Raw genomic sequence first — 20,000 nt, 5'->3', positions numbered from 1 at the left:
TTTTAGCTTCCCAGTTCCCACACATAGTGTGTGCTGTGTGTGTGTGTGTGTGTGTGTGTGTGTGTGTGTGTGTGTGTGTGTGTCTGTGTGTGAGACAGGGAGGGAGAGAGTGTTTCACACCAACACAAACGATTTGAGAATAAAACACTCAGCATTCAGCTAGCGTGTGTGTGTGTGTGTGTGTGTGTGTGTGTTGTCTTTGTACATCCTAAAGTCTCCAGTTAACATTCTGCAGACGTTCAGCGCTTATGCGTGTGTGTGTGCGCAGACGTGTGTGTGTGTGTGTGTGTGTGTGTGTGTGTGCGTGCGCATATGTGTGTGTGTGTGCGTGTGTGCGTGCGTGTGTGTGTGTGTGTGTGTGTGCTTGTGCATGTGTGTGTGCACTCCTTTACATTCACATCAGCTCCGCGCTCTGTTAGCAGCGCCGCAAGGCACCATGGCTAGTTTCCCCACGGGGGATCTGATTGGCTACTGCAGCATGACTGACAGGCGCCGGGGGACCAGCACAGCCAATCAGCATCGGGTGTCATTAACCACCAGAACTCTGCTCCAATAAAAGCTGATTACAACCAGAATGCTCAATTACTGTGTGTGTGTGTGTGTGTGTGTGTGTGTGTGTGTGTGTGTGTGTGTGTGTGTGTGTGTGTGTGTGTGCGTGCTCATGCGTATGTGTGTTAGAAGCCATTGTGTACATTAGGGTAGATAACAGTGTTTCTGTTGTGTTTAGCTTGTTTAGCCTTTGGTGCTAAATGAGTCCCTGGAAAGCCACAGGATCCCAGCTGTTAGCGTCACATTATCTTAGCATTAGCCTAGTCTACAGTGCCTTAGAAACACATCAGATCCCAGTCAGCCAAGGTTGCTCTGCAGTTTGAACCCTGAATGTGTGCATTGAGCCCTGTCTGTCCAAATGACCCGAGAGCGCCAGTCAAGATGGCCGACTTCCAGGAGTCCTCTGTGCCTCTCTCAGTGGTGCCAGTGTTGTCATGAGCTGCATTCCAAATTGTCAAATTATGCCCTAACTGCTATTCCTTTGCTAACCACTTTTCCTTGAGCTGATGGAAAATGTCATGAGGTCGAGGAAAGATGTGATGGAGAATTCATAAGGACTCCAAACTCTCATTGACTCCCATTCTAATTTAACATGCTAATGTACCAAGCTAACATAACTCCCATTGACTCCCATTCTTATTTAACATGCTAATGTCCAAGCTAACATAACTCCCATTGACTCCCATTCTTATTTAACATGCTAATGTACCAAGCTAACATAACTCCCATTGACTCCCATTCTTATTTAACATGCTAATGTACCAAGCTATCATAACTCCCATTGACTCCCATTCTTATTTAACATTTTAAATTATTATTTTATTATTTTAAATAAATAAATAAAAAAATAAATAAAAAAATAAATAAATACATAAATAAATAAACAAAGACAATTAAAAAAAAAAAAAAAAAAAAGTAAAAAAATAAAAAAAAATAAATCATGTACAACTATTAAATATGCATTATAAAGTATGAGCAGGAAGCATGTTCTTTTTTGTTTTTCTCCTTTTTTGTTTTCTTTTCTTATAAAGATTCACACTTGTTTTTCTTTCTTTGTCATGTGCTGTATGTGAATAGGGTGGGCAAAATAAGCTTTTAGCTTCAGCCCATACCTTTTTTTGGTCAAGATCTATGTAAAATGTGTTATGTCTATTGTTTTGACTATATGAAATAGAGGTATTGTACATAGTGTTTGGATGACCAAAAATAAAAAATCTGCAAATCAATCAAATCAAAATCAAATCAACATGCTAATGTACCAAGCTAACATAACTCCCATTGACTCCCATTCTTATTTAACATGCTAATGTACCAAGCTAACATAACTCCCATTCTAATTTAACATGCTAATGTGCCAAGCTAACATAACTCCCATTCTAATTTAACATGCTAATGTACCAAGCTAACATAACTCCCATTCTAATTTAACATGCTAATGTACCAAGCTAACATAACTCCCATTGACTCCCATTCATATTTAACATGCTAATGTACAAAGCTACCATAACATTTCTAAACTTTCATTCTTACCTTTAGTGGCCACTCTGACACAGTCTATCTTAGTCTCCTGTTGGAGAAAGAGAGATAAAGAGAGAGAGAGAGAGGGGGGGGGGCAGGTGGAGGAGACAGAGAGAGAGAGAGAGGGAGGGAGGGAGGGAGAGAGAGAGAGATATATTAGTTTGTCAACACAAATGGCGACATATTAGCTGTCAGCTCTGGCAACTCTCTCCGTCGTACACAAACTAAAACACACACACACACACACACACACACTTGTCGTAAACAGAGCGGACAGAAGGCAAATGGCTGTGGATCAGTGCCTCTGCTGGCATTTAACAACCAGCTGTCTCACTCTCTCTCTCACACACACACACACACACACACACACACACACACACACACACACACACACACACACGCACGCACACACCACCTTTTCTGACAATGAGAATAGGGCAAACAAGAAAAAAGAGACAGATGCAGAGAGGAAGAGAAAGAAAGAAAGAGAGAGAGAGAGTTGGGTAGTTGGGTTTCCATCCAAATGTCACACACATTTTAACTGCATTTTCAGAAAATCAGGAAAAGAAAATGCAAAATTATGCTACATTATAATATGTGAAGTGTCTTGTTTCTGGGGTGACCACAAATGGACTGCTAGTGAACATAGTCACGTGGCTCGTCAAGGATTCCGGCCTGTTAATTGAGACTTCTCTGCGACCTGCCATGTTACTGCTGACTTGTTAGTTAGCTAGCCCATGTGGACACATGTAAGCCATGTTACTGCTGACTTGTTAGTTAGCTAGCCCACGTGGACACATGTAAGCCATGTTACTGCTGACTTGTTAGTTAGCGAGCCCACGTTAGCTAGCCCATGTGGACACATGTAAGCCATGTTACTGCTGACTTGTTAGTTAGCTAGCCCATGTGGACACATGTAAGCCATGTTACTGCTGACTTGTTAGTTAGCTAGCCCATGTGGACACATGTAAGCCATGTTACTGCTGACTTGTTAGTTAGCTAGCCCATGTGGACACATGTAAGCCATGTTACGGCTGACTTGTTAGTTAGCTAGCCCATGTGGACACATGTAAGCCATGTTACTGCTGACTTGTTAGTTAGCTAGCCCATGTAGACACATGTAAGCCATGTTACTGCTGACTTGTTAGTTAGCTAGCCCATGTGGACACATGTAAGCCATGTTACTGCTGACTTGTTAGTTAGCTAGCCCATGTGGACACATGTAAGCCATGTTACTGCCGACTTGCTAGTTAGCTAGCCCATGTGGACACATGTAAGCCATGTTACTGCCGACTTGCTAGTTAGCTAGCCCATGTGGACACATGTAAGCCATGTTACTGCTGACTTGCTAGTTAGCTAGCCCATGTGGACACATGTAAGCCATGTTACTGCTGACTTGCTAGTTAGCTAGCCCATGTGGACACATGTAAGCCATGTTACTGCTGACTTGCTAGTTAGCTAGCCCATGTGGACACATGTAAGCCATGTTACTGCTGACTTGCTAGTTAGCTAGCCCATGTGGACACATGTAAGCCATGTTACTGCTGACTTGCTAGTTAGCTAGCCCATGTGGACACATGTAAGCCATGTTACTGCTGACTTGCTAGTTAGCTAGCCCATGTGGACACATGCTGTATACGTTAGTGCAGAGGTTCTCAAATGTTTTTCAGCCAAGGACCCCTTACAAGATAGAAAATATACCGGGGACCCCCTCATTCCGATTCGTGATTTTGGGCTAAGCTTAATTGTTTCCACGGTAACGTGCTTGACTTTTAAATTGATAGGTTTGTTAGATTAGAATGTAATCCATGAATCATTTTAGATTTAAAGCATACAATATTTCCGTTGAACTATGAAGTTTTTGCACACACAAAAAGTTTTTATTTTTATTTTCCTGAAAACTTTTCGCGGACCCCCTGGCAAAGTGCCACGGACCCCTGGGGGTCCCCGGACCCCCATTTGAGAACCACTGCGTTAGTGGATAAGGAATAAATGGCTCCAGAGACTTGCATTGGTGAACCTGACAGTTCCTATTGTTTATAGATGGTTTTAACATAAAGATTCTAAATTGCCCGTAGCTTACAGTACTTCATGTTGCATGTTTGTGAAAACAATAGCTCACAGGAAATAAGATAGGTTTCAAACTGTTCCGTAGCAACACAATTCCGTGAAAACCGTTTATAGGGACCACGACCGCGCAACGAGATGCTGGGCACGATGCGACTGCTAGCCGCCACGAAGCTAGCTCCCGACGACAAGCCCCGACCCTGGACCCGACCATCTCCCTGCCAACTACTGCCACTATGCTTCAACGACTTCCACGTGAAGAGCGAGCAGACAGGTACTCTTTCACCCCCCACATGAGCTCTGCATGGCTGGCACCATGTGGCTCGCAGTCACACACGCCCGGGCCTGAGCTTCTTAGTGCTCCCACGCCCAGCTGACCTAAAACCTGTTTCGCGATATTATATATTATGTTATAAATAATATATCATATATATTGCTATTCTTTTGCACAAATATTCGCATAAAAACAGAGACAGAGACAGAGAGAGAGACAGAGAGACAAAGGCAGAAAGAGAGAAAAAGACAGAGAGAGGAAGAAAGAGCCAGAGAGAAAGAGAGAGACAGCCAGAGAGAGAGGTGACAGAACATCTTGTGACTTTCTGGTTTTTACAAACAATTGACAAATTAACCACAAGTGTCTATGAATATTCATGCACAAACTCACACACACACACACACACACGCACACGCACACACACAGTGTCTCTGTGGTGTTGTGACAGTAAAAAGCACTAGTGTTGCTGCATTATTTAACACACAGACACACACACACACACACCCATTACACCTCCCAACGTCAATAATTAACATAACACGAGTGTGTGTGTGTGTGTGTGTGTGTGTGTGTGTGTGTGTGTGTGTGTGTGTGTGTGTGTGTGTGTCTGTGTCTGTGTGTGCGTGCGTTCTCAGTGATCCCTTAAACCTTTCTCAGTTCGGCAACAAACTCACCAATGTTTAAAATGTCAGGGCAAGCCCTGTGTGTGTGTGTGTGTGTGTGTGTGCTCAGTCATTAGCTATTTTTTGCCAGAAGAAAACACAGAAAAAGGCTTGTTGGATCATAATGTGTTTTCACAGAACAGCAGCCGTTACACAGGTAGACAAACTAACTGGAGGCAGCCTTTAAGAACAACAAGGTCCAGATGGGATCTCAGCTGAGATCTTAAAGCTGGCCCAGAGTTCCTGTACTACATACGCCATACTCCTCAAGGTCATCCACGCCCCCTACTCCTCAAGGTCATCCACGCCCCCTACTCCTCAAGGTCATCCACGCCCCCTACTCCTCAAGGTCATCCACGCCCCCTACTCCTCAAGGTCATCGACGCCCCCTACTCCTCAAGGTCATCCACGCCCCCTACTCCTCAAGGTCATCCACGCCCCCTACTCCTCAAGGTCCTCCACATCCTACTCCTCAAGGTCCTCCACACCCTACTCCTCAAGGTCCTCCACATCCTACTCCTCAAGGTCATCCACACCTTACTCCTCAAGGTCCTCCACATCCTACTCCTCAAGGTCATCCACATCCTACTCCTCAAGGTCCTCCACATCCTACTCCTCAAGGTCCTCCACATCCTACTCCTCAAGGTCATCCACACCTTACTCCTCAAGGTCATCCACGCCCCCTACTCATCAAGGTCCTCCACATCCTACTCTTCAAGGTCCTCCACATCCTACTACTCCTCAAGGTCCTCCACATCCTACTACTCCTCAAGGTCATCCACATCCTACTCCTTAAGGTCCTCCACATCCTACTCCTCAAGGTCCTCCACATCCTACTCCTCAAGGTCATCCACATCCTACTCTTCAAGGTCCTCCACATCCTACTCTTCAAGGTCCTCCACATCCTACTACTCCTCAAGGTCCTCCACATCCTACTACTCCTCAAGGTCATCCACATCCTACTCCTCAAGGTCCTCCACAACCTACTCCTCAAGGTCCTCCACATCCTACTCCTCAAGGTCATCCACATCCTACTCTTCAAGGTCCTCCACATCCTACTCTTCAAGGTCATCCACATCCTACTCCTCAAGGTCCTCCACACCCTACTCATCAAGGTCCTCCACATCCTACTCTTCAAGGTCATCCACATCCTACTCCTCAAGGTCCTCCACACCCTACTCCTCAACGTCCTCCACATCCTACTCCTCAAGGTCCTCCACATCCTACTCTTCAAGGTCCTCCACATCCTACTCTTCAATGTCATCCACACCTTACTCCTCAAGGTCCTCCACATCCTACTCTTCAAGGTCCTCCACACCTTACTCCTCAAGGTCCTCCACGCCCCCGACTCCTCAAGGTCCTCCACATCCTACTCCTCAAGGTCCTCCACATCCTACTCCTCAAGGTCCTCCACACCCTACTCCTCAAGGTCCTCCACACCCTACTCCTCAAGGTCCTCCACATCCTACTCCTCAAGGTCCTCCACATCCTACTCTTCAAGGTCCTCCACATCCTACTCCTCAAGGTCCTCCACATCCTACTCCTCAAGGTCATCCACGCCCCCTACTCCTCAAGATCATCCACATCCTACTCCTCAAGGTCCTCCACACCCTACTCCTCAAGGTCCTCCACATCCTACTCCTCAAGGTCCTCCACATCCTACTCTTCAAGGTCCTCCACATCCTACTCTTCAAGGTCATCCACATCCTACTCCTCAAGGTCCTCCACACCCTACTCCTCAAGGTCCTCCACATCCTACTCCTCAAGGTCCTCCACATCCTACTCTTCAAGGTCCTCCACATCCTACTCTTCAAGGTCCTCCACATCCGACTCCTCAAGGTCCTCCACATCCTACTCTTCAAGGTCCTCCACACCTTACTCCTCAAGGTCATCCACGCCCCCGACTCCTCAAGGTCCTCCACATCCTACTCCTCAAGGTCATCCACATCCTACTCCTCAAGGTCATCCACATCCTACTCCTCAAGGTCATCCACACCTTACTCCTCAAGGTCCTCCACATCCTACTCCTCAAGGTCCTCCACGCCTTAAGCTGTGTTCACACCGGGGCGGCTGTAGCTCAGGAGGTAGAGCGGGTCGTCCACTAATCGCTTTGGATAAAAGAGGTCGGTGGTTCCATTCCCGGCTCCTCCAGTCTGCATGTCAAAGTGTCCTTGGGCAAGATACTGAACCCCAAATTGCTCCTGTTGGTGTGCCAGCACCCTGCGTGGCAGCTGGCCGCCATCGGTGTATGAATGGGTGAATGTACCTACTGATTGTAAAGCGCTTTGGATAAAAGCGCTATATAAATGCAGGCCATTTACCATTTACCATTTATTTTTCTCCCTGTCGCTCGATTCAACCCTTTGGAATCGCTCTGTCGTTGTGTTTAAATCGCTCCGCAAACTGGGAGCGCACTCCGCCCTCGGGCCGAGGTGTTCATACTCTGAGCTCGGAGAGAGGGAGAGACTATTTGTGCACAATTGGCAGCACCTGTTTCGGCCCGCTGATAGATGTGGGCGGGGTGCAGCGATCTTCACTGTCAAGAAACAAGCAGCACACAGCTCTAACGTTAGACAGGATGAAAGCGCAAACAACACAACTGTGTTTTCCCCCGATGCAAGAATGAATAAATCCTCCGGGGCTACGGCAGCCAATCAGCGTTAAGCAGCAAGCGACTGTTGGCAGCGAAATTTCGCTCGAGTTGGGATATTTCATCTCGGGCGACGAGCGAATTTTCGCCCTATCGCTCTGTCTCTGTCGCTCAGACGCCCAGCGATTTTTCTCCCGGGCGAATATACGCTCAATCGCTCGTTTGCATTGACTTTGTATGTAAAGTCGATGCCAGCGAAAAACTTTAATAGGTCGGTGTGAACGCACCTTTACTCCTCAAGATCATCCACACTGTTATGACTTTTGAAGCATAAATAAAAAAAAATTAAATGCGATTTCCAGAAGAGTGGTCCTAATTTGTGAAGATTATCTTGGTGAACACAAACTTCGCTGTTTCATAAACTTTTATTAACCACAGACCTTATTTCATGCATTTAACCGAAATTCTGCTTGAATTAAAAGCGTCAGTGGTCTCAGTTTAATGTCGCTGCTCTATGCAAAGGATGTGTCAGTGGCTCATTTTAACACACATTTCAGAAAAATCACTCTTCACGATGTCACGATGGAGCAATTGCATTTGTGCCCTGGGATGTGGCCTTGTGCCCTAAAAAAAACATGCGACACCGAAGACCAAATGGCCACGCCCCTAAAACGACGAAATTCCCACCCTGGTCCAGACCCATGAAGCTGCAGGACAGCTAATCGGGAACGCCGCTGGCACGACAGTAATGGCTGCCTCGCCTCAGTAACGTCAACGTACGTCGAGTTTAAACAGCCATAAAGTGCAGTTATTGCAGAAATAGACTCAATAACAACAATCAAACAAGTACAGGGGTAGGCAACTGCGGAGTTTCTCAGTGGACAATTTGCATGTAGACTGAAGCCACAAACAACTCATAGCAGCGTCAAGTGAGCCACAATAACATTGAAACTTCTGGTTAGAACCTTCACAATAATGGTAATTAAATAAACGAATAGCTTTATTGATGCATGTTGCAACGTTTTTTGTGCGTGTGTGATCCGAGACAACAAAGTTGTGTGTCACGGCTAATATTATACAGTACCAACATGTTATGGTACGTTCATCCATACAGCTTTTATTTTGAAAATGATAACCGGAAGTTTAGTTTTCACTCTGGCTAGTTTGACACTGGTTGTGATGTTGTTAGCCTGTTTTCTTCTTCTCCTACTCACAAACCATGGACTATTTCAGAAGGAACACACCCCTACTTCAGAGACAACACCTGTGGCTCTAAGGTTCATATTTTTTATTGATTTGAGATTGGTGCATGTATGAAGAAGTAGGGCCGCCGAGTGTGCAGAATTTCCACATTACAGAGGTGGGCGAGAACAACTGTCATAATTGCAGGAGTGATTCATTTATATGTGTGACGTTCATAGCAGGCACTTAACGCAGATTAGCTGTTTTAGCAAATCGTTAGCATGTTTGTTGAATGCCAATGCGATTCGTTGTGCCATAACATGAGGCTGTATTGGGCTAGTTGAATGCTCATTGTTTGGCAAAGGGGGGACTGTCTTCAACCGGATTGCGTTTCACCACTTGACACGGCGACACGGCGGTGTTCTCAAATAATTCCTCTCTGGAACCTGCTTTTACTTTTTTGTGTTTTCAGGGCCCAAGAACGCTGTTGCCGTGTAAAAGGAAGGAAGGCACTAACGCAAAAAAAAAGTTGTGCTGTTTTATAGGTTGAGGCCACGTCTCGTCATAGACAGTCCGCATGTCTGGGAACGCCCACAAAATGTTAAACGGCTGGCGCGCGAGTGGGGTAAAACCGCCCATATATCTCATGGGCTGACTCACCAAAAGACGGTGCTGCGGCTCTAAACTACACGTTTGGGGGTTCTAGAGCAGAACACAAGACGTCTGCTCAGATGGGCGTTTACTGCGGTGGTTAAATCCCCAATCGTGTCTGCCTGGGCTGGGCTATCAGCTAAATTCCACCTTTGCTGAATGGATAGAACGGGGGGATTTACCCCACCCAGACCCCGCCCCCAGGCTAACCCAGCGTCTATTGTGGGCGTTCCTAGAGCCTGTATGGGCGTTCCCAGACATGCGGACTGTCTCTATGCAGGAAGCGTTGCCGTGGAAACAGGGCCCAGTGACGTTGCAGTTAAGTTGTTTATTTTGTTTAATTATGCGCAACATGTGGTGCAGAACATGTAGCAAAGGAACAGAGGAGGAGCAATCGCTGATGATGATGACTTTGGAGGTCGGGAGGCAATTGAATTGCTATTAATTTTCACCAACATCAGATTTTCTGTCAAAAAGTTTTGAACCATTTTATTTCATGGTACCAGACAGCAATTTTACATGTATGGGAATCAAAAAAAACAGTGGGCTACTTGCAAGTGGTGGGATTGCTAGACATTAATAGCCTACTTACAGGCTGGTCAACGATTTTTTGCGCCGGCCATATGCTAGGTTTCGACCTATCCTTGTTTTGTTTGTTTGTTTGTTTGTTTTTTTGGGGGGCGGGGGGCATTTAGCCTTTATTTATTCTGATATAGGACAGCAGGCAGACAGGAAAGGTGGGAAGAGAGAGAGGGGATGACATGCAGCAAAGGACCACAGGTCGGATTCGAACGCGGGTCGGCCGCGCGAAGGGCCGAGCCTTCGTGGTACAGAATGCGTGCTACCAGGTGAGCACAACCTAGCCTTGTTTTTAAATGCTGGCAGTATTGTCATGATAAGCTAGTGAACTGAAATAGAGAAATAGTGATAGAGAGAAGAGAGAGAGATAACAGAGTGAAAGAGAGAGAGAGCTCAAACTCAAGAGTGAAGCTGAAGAGAAGGGAGGAATGTCTCCTCCACACACACACACACACACACACACACACACTGTTAGCTCACCCCGTTAGCCGTGCTAACAGCCTGGTAGTAAATGCCGTAGCTCTTGTGCGGCAGCAGAGGCGCGTTCCAGTAACCGCTGTAGGTCCTGTTGTCACCTGCACACACACACGCACACGCACACACACACACACACACACACACGCACGCACACGCACACACACACACACACGCACACACACACACACACACACACGCACACAAATTACTGTACGTGTCGAGACCTTCATTGACTACATGCTGAATTTGAGAGAGGAATTATTGCTGCTCTCAATCCGGTTAATTTTGCTATATAATCTTCATTACAGCGGCGAATTCAGCTGCGGCACATTTAAACTACACTAGTTCTGCTCAAGCACTCATTGCTCTCTCCTTCTTTTAGCGGACGCTGATGCTAGCATGGCTACATTAGTGTGGCTACATTAGCAGGTAAGCTACACGCTAACTCAGTAAGATTTGGCAACCCTTTCTTAATTCAAACGCCCATAGAAAGAAGCCCCGAGACAAATGAGTGCATCACGATGTCAACAATAACGACGCCCAGGGCTTGCGGTGCTGTGACACTGCCTAACTACCTAAGTCAAGGTCTTTTTACTACGCGTGTTTTAATCCCACACCTGATCAAAATGGTTAAGCACAGAAACTTGCACACTGAGTCCGATAGGTTTTATTATTCTATTTGTTGCAAAAATTCACAATACAAGACAAAATTAAGTCATCAAGCAGTGAGGAAGATTTGTTGTTCCTCTCAAATATGGGGGTTCATCCGATCCTGAGAAGGTTTCCAGATCTATTTCAGGATGTCACTGGCCCATACGGGGTGTGCTAAATCCTACCGTTATCAATATATATCGTTCCAATTCATATCGTGATAATGGCAATATTCCAACTTGTTGATGCAATGATGTCACACGATTATGCAGCGTAATGCACAGCAACAACAAGCATGACTGAAAGTGGCTCCACGGGGGAGGAGCTAACACTAAAAAGGGGAGTGGCTTCAGTAGTGTGGGATTGGTTTGATTACAAAAGAGCATGTAAACCACGGTCATATTTGATGAAGGCATATTTGTATACTTGAAAGCTAACTGTATGCTGACATATAAAACAAAAAAATATAAAAAATTGTATGTTCTTGAAATTAATATTACATTATTTTTCATTGTTTTGTCATATGATCAAAAATATTGTTATCGCAGAAATACCCTGAAATATCGTGATTATTTTAGGGCCATATTGCCCAGCCCTACACGCCCAGTTAGTTTATGATGCAGTTAGTTAATGCTAGCTGGCTAACCAGCTATAGCTAAGCATGGAACTGACCGATGCAGAAAGGCATGGGGGAGCGCAGCTCGCTCATGGGCAGCTCAGCACTGAAGTAATACTGTGAGACAAGCAGGCTGGCGTTCTGGAAGTGAATGGGAACTGGGTAACAGCGCAGGATCTCTGCAGTTCCTCTCCTCTGCCTGCGGGGGCGCTCCTCCTCCACCACCACCTGGTACTTACTGCAAAAAGAGAGAGAAAGAGAGAGAGAGAAAGAGAGCGATTAAGGCCCAATCCTACTACACCCCTTGCCCCGACCACTCACCCCTTACACAGCTATACCGTTTTACGTGCGATCGGACTGAAACCTTCAGGGTGTGTAAAGGGCACCCGTGCGGGTGACCTGGCAGAGCCGGATTTTTTTATTTCGCTAATTAGCTAATGATGTGATAATGTCAAAAGTGATGTCATAAAGGCGCACACACACACACACACACGGATGCATTGTGACAAAACTGATCAGTGATGTCACGTACACAAGGAGGCATTGTGACAAGACTGATCAGTGATGTCATAGGGGGGGACGTGCACGTGCACGCGCACACACACACACACACACACACACACACACACACGAAAAGAGAGGGACAAGTGGAAAAGAGAGAGACAAGTGGAAAAGAGAGGGACACGTGGAAAAGAGAGACAAGTAGAAAAGAGAGGGACAAGTAGAAAAGAGAGAGACAAGTGGAAAAGAGAGGGACAAGTGGAAAAGAGAGAGACAAGTAGAAAAGAGAGGGACAAGTGGAAAAGAGAGACAAGTAGAAAAGAGAGGGACAAGTGGAAAAGAGAGGGACAAGTAGAAAAGAGAGGGACAAGTAGAAAAGAGAGGGACAAGTGGAAAAGGACAAGTGGAAAAGAGAGGGACAAGTGGAAAAGAGAGGGACGAGTGGAAAAGAGAGGGACAAGTGGAAAAGAGAGGGACAAGTGGAAAAGAGAGGGACAAGTGGAAAAGAGAGGGACAAGTAGAAAAGAGAGGGACAAGTGGAAAAGAGAGGGACAAGTGGAAAAGAGAGGGACAAGTGGAAAAGAGAGGGACAAGTGGAAAAGAGAGGGACAAGTAGAAAAGAGAGGGACAAGTGGAAAAGAGAGGGACAAGTGGAAAAGAGAGGGACAAGTGGAAAAGAGAGGGACAAGTGGAAAAGAGAGGGACAAGTAGAAAAGAGAGGGACAAGTGGAAAAGAGAGGGACAAGTGGAAAAGAGAGAGACAAGTGGAAAAGAGAGGGACAAGTGGAAAAGAGAGAGACAAGTAGAAAAGAGAGGGACACGTGGAAAAGAGAGACAAGTAGAAAAGAGAGGGACAAGTAGAAAAGAGAGAGACAAGTGGAAAAGAGAGGGACAAGTGGAAAAGAGAGAGACAAGTAGAAAAGAGAGGGACAAGTGGAAAAGAGAGACAAGTAGAAAAGAGAGGGACAAGTGGAAAAGAGAGGGACAAGTAGAAAAGAGAGGGACAAGTAGAAAAGAGAGGGACAAGTGGAAAAGGACAAGTGAAAAAGAGAGGGACAAGTAGAAAAGAGAGGGACAAGTGGAAAAGAGAGGGACAAGTGGAAAAGAGAGGGACGAGTGGAAAAGAGAGGGACAAGTGGAAAAGAGAGGGACAAGTGGAAAAGAGAGGGACAAGTAGAAAAGAGAGGGACAAGCAGAAAAGAGAGAGACAAGTGGAAAAGAGAGGGACAAGTGGAAAAGAGAGAGACAAGTAGAAAAGAGAGGGACAAGTGGAAAAGAGAGGGACAAGTGGAAAAGAGAGGGACAAGTGGAAAAGGACAAGTGAAAAAGAGAGGGACAAGTGGAAAAGAGAGGGACAAGTAGAAAAGAGAGGGACAAGTAGAAAAGAGAGGGACAAGTGGAAAAGAGAGGGACAAGTGGAAAAGAGAGGGACAAGTGGAAAAGAGAGGGACAAGTGGAAAAGAGAGAGACAAGTAGAAAAGAGAGGGACAAGTAGAAAAGAGAGGGACAAGTGGAAAAGAGAGACAAGTAGAAAAGAGAGGGACAAGTGGAAAAGAGAGGGACAAGTAGAAAAGAGAGGGACAAGTGGAAAAGGACAAGTGAAAAAGAGAGGGACAAGTAGAAAAGAGAGGGACAAGTGGAAAAGAGAGGGACAAGTAGAAAAGAGAGGGACAAGTAGAAAAGAGAGGGACAAGTGGAAAAGAGAGGGACAAGTGGAAAAGAGAGGGACAAGTGGAAAAGAGAGGGACAAGTAGAAAAGAGAGGGACAAGTAGAAAAGAGAGGGACAAGTAGAAAAGATAGGGACAAGTAGAAAAGAGAGGGACAAGTGGAAAAGAGAGAGACAAGTAGAAAAGAGAGGGACAAGTGGAAAAGAGAGGGACAAGTAGAAAAGAGAGGGACAAGTAGAAAAGAGAGGGACAAGTGAAAAAGAGAGACAAGTAGAAAAGAGAGGGACAAGTAGAAAAGAGAGGGACAAGTAGAAAAGAGAGGGACAAGTGGAAAAGAGAGGGACAAGTGAAAAAGAGAGGGACAAGTGAAAAAGAGAGGGACAAGTGGAAAAGAGAGGGACAAGTGGAAAAGAGAGAGACAAGTGAAAAAGAGAGGGACAAGTGGAAAAGAGAGGGACAAGTGGAAAAGAGAGGGACAAGTAGAAAAGAGAGGGACAAGTGAAAAAGAGAGACAAGTAGAAAAGAGAGGGACAAGTAGAAAAGAGAGGGACAAGTAGAAAAGAGAGGGACAAGTGGAAAAGAGAGGGACAAGTGAAAAAGAGAGGGACAAGTGGAAAAGAGAGGGACAAGTGAAAAAGAGAGGGACAAGTAGAAAAGAGAGGGACAAGTGAAAAAGAGAGGGACAAGTGAAAAAGAGAGGGACAAGTGAAAAAGAGAGGGACAAGTGGAAAAGAGAGGGACAAGTGACAAAGAGAGGGACAAGTGAAAAAGAGAGGGACAAGTGGAAAAGAGAGGGACAAGTAGAAAAGAGAGGGACAAGTGAAAAAGAGAGGGACAAGTGAAAAAGAGAGGGACAAGTGGAAAAGAGAGGGACAAGTAGAAAAGAGAGGGACAAGTGAAAAAGAGAGGGACAAGTGGAAAAGAGAGGGACAAGTGGAAAAGAGAGGGACAAGTGGAAAAGAGAGGGACAAGTGGAAAAGAGAGGGACTATAGCTCCTCCTACGCATGTATTCAGCCTTCAGTCAGACTAATAGATACTCAGGTGGAGTTTAGTTTCTTGGTATAAAATAAACAGAAGAGGAGACATGAGAGGAAGGAGAGAGAGAATCATCCATCACATATCTCTCCTCTCTCTCTTCACCATCTGCTGTTTCATTATTCAACTCCACAGAAAGGTCAGCTCTCCCTCTCCTCCACTCAATCACTCCCTTCTCCTTTTTATTAACTCCTCCCTCTCAGCACTCCTCTCTCACTCTCTCCATACCAATCTCTCTCTCTCTCTCTCTTGGTTGTAACTTCATGGTAATATACTGACATTACACTGATAATGAATTTCCCTCTAGTCTGAGCTTGTAGGAAGGTGTGTGTGTGTGTGTGTGTGTGTGTGTGTGTGTGTGTGTGTGTGTGTGTGTGTGTGAGAGAGAGAGAGAGAGAGAGAGAGAGAGAGAGAGAGAGAGAGAGGGGGGGGGGGATTACAAAGTAAAAATGAAGATGAACCCTAACCCTTTGTAGACATTCCAATTAGAATCTGGCAAAAAAATATTCCAATCAGTAATCGAACCAATTGCCCTTTATGGCAGTGAAGTGTGGGGTCCTGTCACAAATCAAGACCTTAGCAACTGGGACAAACATCCAATTGAGACCCTGCATGCAGAGTTCTGTAAGAACCTCTTACACGTCCAGAGGAAAACAACAAACAATGCATGCAGGGCTGAATTAGGCCAATATCCTTTACTGATCAAAATACAAAAAAGGGAAATCAAATTCTGGGAACATTTGAAAAACGGTGACCCCCACTCATACCATTACAAAGCCCTGCAATACCAAGACTTGAGCAAAAGCAGTCCCCTCACTCACCTGGTCCTGATGCTCAGTTGACTAACACACACTAAAGGCTGAATTATGCTCACCCTGCCGTGAAGGGCGCGGGGGTGGAGCGAGGGGCGGGCGCGTCAAATTACGTAAATTTGTTGGGCGTGGTTATTCGCTAGCTCCAGCGGCCGCTCGCGTTGTGCCTGATTTTTTTTCTAACAGCGCGAGCTTCTCTCCAAACATGGCTGCTTTCGAGCCACTGAACCCTGAACACTGAGCTGTGTTTTCACCACATTTCTTGAGCCATGTGGTAGGCTATAAACTTAGATTTGCAACTGTTCGTTTTTAGTAATTTCACCAAGTAAATGTGTTGTGTTGAGAGCATGATTGAGAGAGATTAAAAGCAGCACAGAGTAGTAGGCTATCAGGGCTGAGAAGTAAAAACGGCTTTCAGTAAAAACAAGTTTGGTGAGTCCTTCATGTGCTGATGTACGGTCGTTTGAGAGTGAAAGCGCACTCAGTACTGCACAGCGTTTCATTGCGACTTTTCACGGGCTGTTCTCACCATTGTACAATACATGCTGAGCACTTTCTGAGTATAATGGCATCTGCCCCAGCGCGAGGTCTACACGGTGACTCATGGAGACTCGCGGGGCCCCACCCCCACGGAGCTTGCTCGAGTATAAGAGCACTAGGGGTCGACCGATTATCGGTTTGGCCGATTATTATGGCCGATATTCATCATTTTGCCGATTATCTGTATCGGCATTTTCATTGGCTGTTTGCCGATATCATAATTTAATAAAAAAATGCGCTAATTTGCGGCTGCTGCACCTGGAAGAATCCTCTCCTACAGTAATTCCCTCTGTGTGTGATCTGGAGCAATGTCCCGCCCACAGCGCTATCTGATTGGTTACACATCAAGCAATAGCCTATCAGAGCGCTCAGAGATGAAATCTGACACCTCACCTCAGTGCTCCCTGTTCAGCGCAGCCTGTGCACTGGAGAGGGGGACAGTGCGAGGCTGCCTGAAGCGAGAGCAGCGGACTAGTTGGCTGTTGTGACTGTAACAGTCACTTGTGTTAAGGAAAAGCAGCAGATATTGCCATGCCAAAGTTGTAATAAAGTGAATATACATAATAATTACCTACGCTGACATTGCAAAAACACCACGATCTTATGAGCGATTCGTATGAAGCGCTGCCTCACAAAGTGTGGAGTGTGGAGAGGTCTGTCTATCAGTGAGAGAGATGAAGCAGTTTAATTGAAAATGCGCGCATGCACTTTGTTGCAGTGATAACGATAACAAGATAACAGAGATTATTTGTGTACTGATAGCATAATATATCTTTGAGTAACGTTGGTGCCTGCTGCAGTGCTGTGCAAGTTCAACTCAAACTTATCACCACCGCTGTTGAAAAGGCAATAGCCTAGTAGCCTACAGTAACCTCAAAAAGCATTGGGGCACTAGTTTTTAATTCCATAAACCATAGTAGCGTGTCCACGGTGTAGCGTCGCTCTTTTTGAATCAAATGGCCATTGTTGTCAGTAGCGAAGCTGTTTTATTGATCCAGTCTGCAAAGCGGACTTTTTTTCTGTTCTCTGCCTGGAACAAGGAACCGAATAAACCAGGACGAGACATTTCGTCAGCGGAGCGGACTCTGTTTGTTTGGAATGAAACAAGGAACCGAATAAACGAGGATGAGACATTTCGTCAGCAGACTCTGTTTGTTTGGAGGATGCACGGATGAACATGTTTGTTTCAGTATTCTCCTTTGAGAGCCTGGGGGTGAGGTTATCAGGTGTAAGCGGAGGGAAACCCTCTATTATCTTGTTACTGTAGTGAGTCGGTGTTAGTTTGTTAAAAGTATAAGTCCACAGCTTTATCTTGATAATATGCCCAAGTCTCCACTAGATTGAGCACACACACACACACACACACACACACACACACACACACTTTGTTCATATCAATATTAATAGAGTGAATATTTTCAAATAATATTGTAGTTGGATAAACTGAAGAAAATGAATTTCAACAACGGGTCGTGTCATTCTAAATTTTGACACCAAGATTTAAATTTTTACTGCAAACATATATTGGTTCCAAAATATCGGTTATCGGTGTCTTTCATTGCCGATAATCGATATCGATATCGGCCCTGAAAAACCCATATCGGTCGATCCCTAAAGAGCACCTTAACCCTCCACATCAGAATCCACCAAATTATAACTCAACAGAAACTAAATTATATTACTCATTGGGAAACACAAACCAAAACCCAAAACAAAATGCAATGCTATCTGGCCCTAAAAAGACAGTACACTGTGGCAGAATACCTGCACACAGTGACTGATACCAAACTGAGAACCACCTTCATGAAGTACAGACTCAGTGAGCACGGCCTGGCCATTGAAAAAGGCAGACACAGGCAAACATGGCTGCCGGCAGAAGAGAGGCTGTGCTCACACTGCGACATGCGAGAGGTGGGAGACAGAGCTGCACTTCATCACCACCTGTCCTAAATATAACATTATCAGAAATTAATATTACCCCAAACCTGTCCTAAATATAACACTATCAGAAATTAATATTACCCCAAACATGTCCTAAATATAACACTATCAGAAATGAATATTACCCCAAACCTGTCCTAAATATAACACTATCAGAAATTAATATTACCCCAAACCTGTCCTAAATATAACACTATCAGAAATTAATATTACCCCAAACCTGTCCTAAATATAACACTATCAGAAATTAATATTACCCCAAACGTGTCCTAAATATAACACTGTCAGAAATGAATATTACCCCAAACCTGTCCTAAATATAACACTATCAGCAATTTATATTACCCCAAAATGGAACAGATCAACCCAGGCTTCAGAAGCCGCTCTGACATCAACAAACTAGCCATCCTGCTGGGACAAGCTGCAACACAGCAGCTAAATATACATAATCATGATGACATGTCACAATCTGAGGGACAGTGAGTGAGCACCCCATCCACATCCACACACACAAGCACGCACAAACACACATGCACACCTCCAAAAAAAGCACATCACATTACCACACACAGGCATGGGCGCACACACACGCACGCACGCACACGCACACACACACACACCCTCCTCTCTCTCTATTTCAAGCGCAATCAATATGTATATATGTATATAAAACGGCTCTCTCAAATCAAGTAATCTGATTGGTTCACAGCCGTGACATAATGAGCGGAAACCACAGCTGACTGAGAGCCGCATCCCCGAAACACTCCGCCTCTGAGAAAGTGTAGCTAGTACTAGCTAGCTTGCCGTGAGCTAATTAAATATGTTTATTATATTTCATTACAAAATATTGTTGACATGTTTGTTTGAACTACCTGCTTGTTACAGTAACATAATGTTTTCTGTTTTGTATGTTACAAACTGTATTTTCCCTCTGTCTGTCTGTATAGTACCATGTACAATGTGCTTTGACAATACTGTTATTCACTATGGTCATGCCAATAAAGCCTCTTTGAATTGAGAGAGAGAGACAGACAGTGAGGCAGAGAGAGGCAGAGAGGGAGACAGCGAGAGGCAGAGAGAGAGAGAGAGAGAGAGCGAGAAGCAGAGAGAGAGAGAGAGAGAGAGCGAGAGAGAGAGGCTATCTATACCTGTCAGGAGGTGAGTCTCCTAGTTCTAAACGATGCTTGTTACCACGGTGATTTAAAGCTCCTCGGTAACGAAGGTTTATTAAAGCTTAATTCCGCTGGGCAGACTGATCAGCTGATTCTTTCGTTTGGCAGTACTGCTGCAGTGGTAAAAGCGGGGGCTTTTGTCATTGAAATGTTTTCTTTGTTCTTATCAGTGAGGAGTTACAGTTGACATCTACTCTCTTAAGACCATGCTGGTCACGTTCCAGAGTAGGTGTGCTAGCAAAATATAGTATTATCATCCACGTACGTAGGGGGGGATTACAAAGTAAAAATGAAGATGAACCCTAACCCTTTGTAGACATTCCAATTAGAATCTGGCAAAAGATATTCCAATCAATAATCGAACCAATTGCCCTTTATGGCAGTGAAGTGTGGGGTCCTGTCACAAATCAAGACCTTAGCAACTGGGACAAACATCCAATTGAGACCCTGCATGCAGAGTTCTGTAAGAACCTCTTACACGTCCAGAGGAAAACATGCTGATCACGTTCCAGAG

General features: G+C 45.1%; 1 protein-coding gene across 1 annotated transcript in view; it reads right to left on the bottom strand.

The window, feature by feature from the left end:
* Positions 1-20,000, bottom strand: part of LOC310798616 (receptor-type tyrosine-protein phosphatase mu-like) — a gene marked incomplete at both ends in the record, with an annotated part of 303,831 nt that overhangs the window by 125,325 nt on the left and 158,506 nt on the right. The window contains 3 exons of the mRNA XM_083661159.1: positions 2,080-2,116; positions 10,553-10,647; positions 11,873-12,054. Coding sequence (XP_083517285.1) covers positions 2,080-2,116; positions 10,553-10,647; positions 11,873-12,054 — 314 coding nt within the window. The remainder of the gene's footprint in view (positions 1-2,079; positions 2,117-10,552; positions 10,648-11,872; positions 12,055-20,000) is intronic.

Source organism: Poromitra crassiceps, assembly GCF_964638095.1.
Source record: "Poromitra crassiceps genome assembly, chromosome: 2".
Taxonomy (NCBI): Eukaryota; Metazoa; Chordata; class Actinopteri; order Beryciformes; family Melamphaidae; genus Poromitra; species Poromitra crassiceps.
This window is presented reverse-complemented; position numbering and strand designations above follow the sequence as displayed.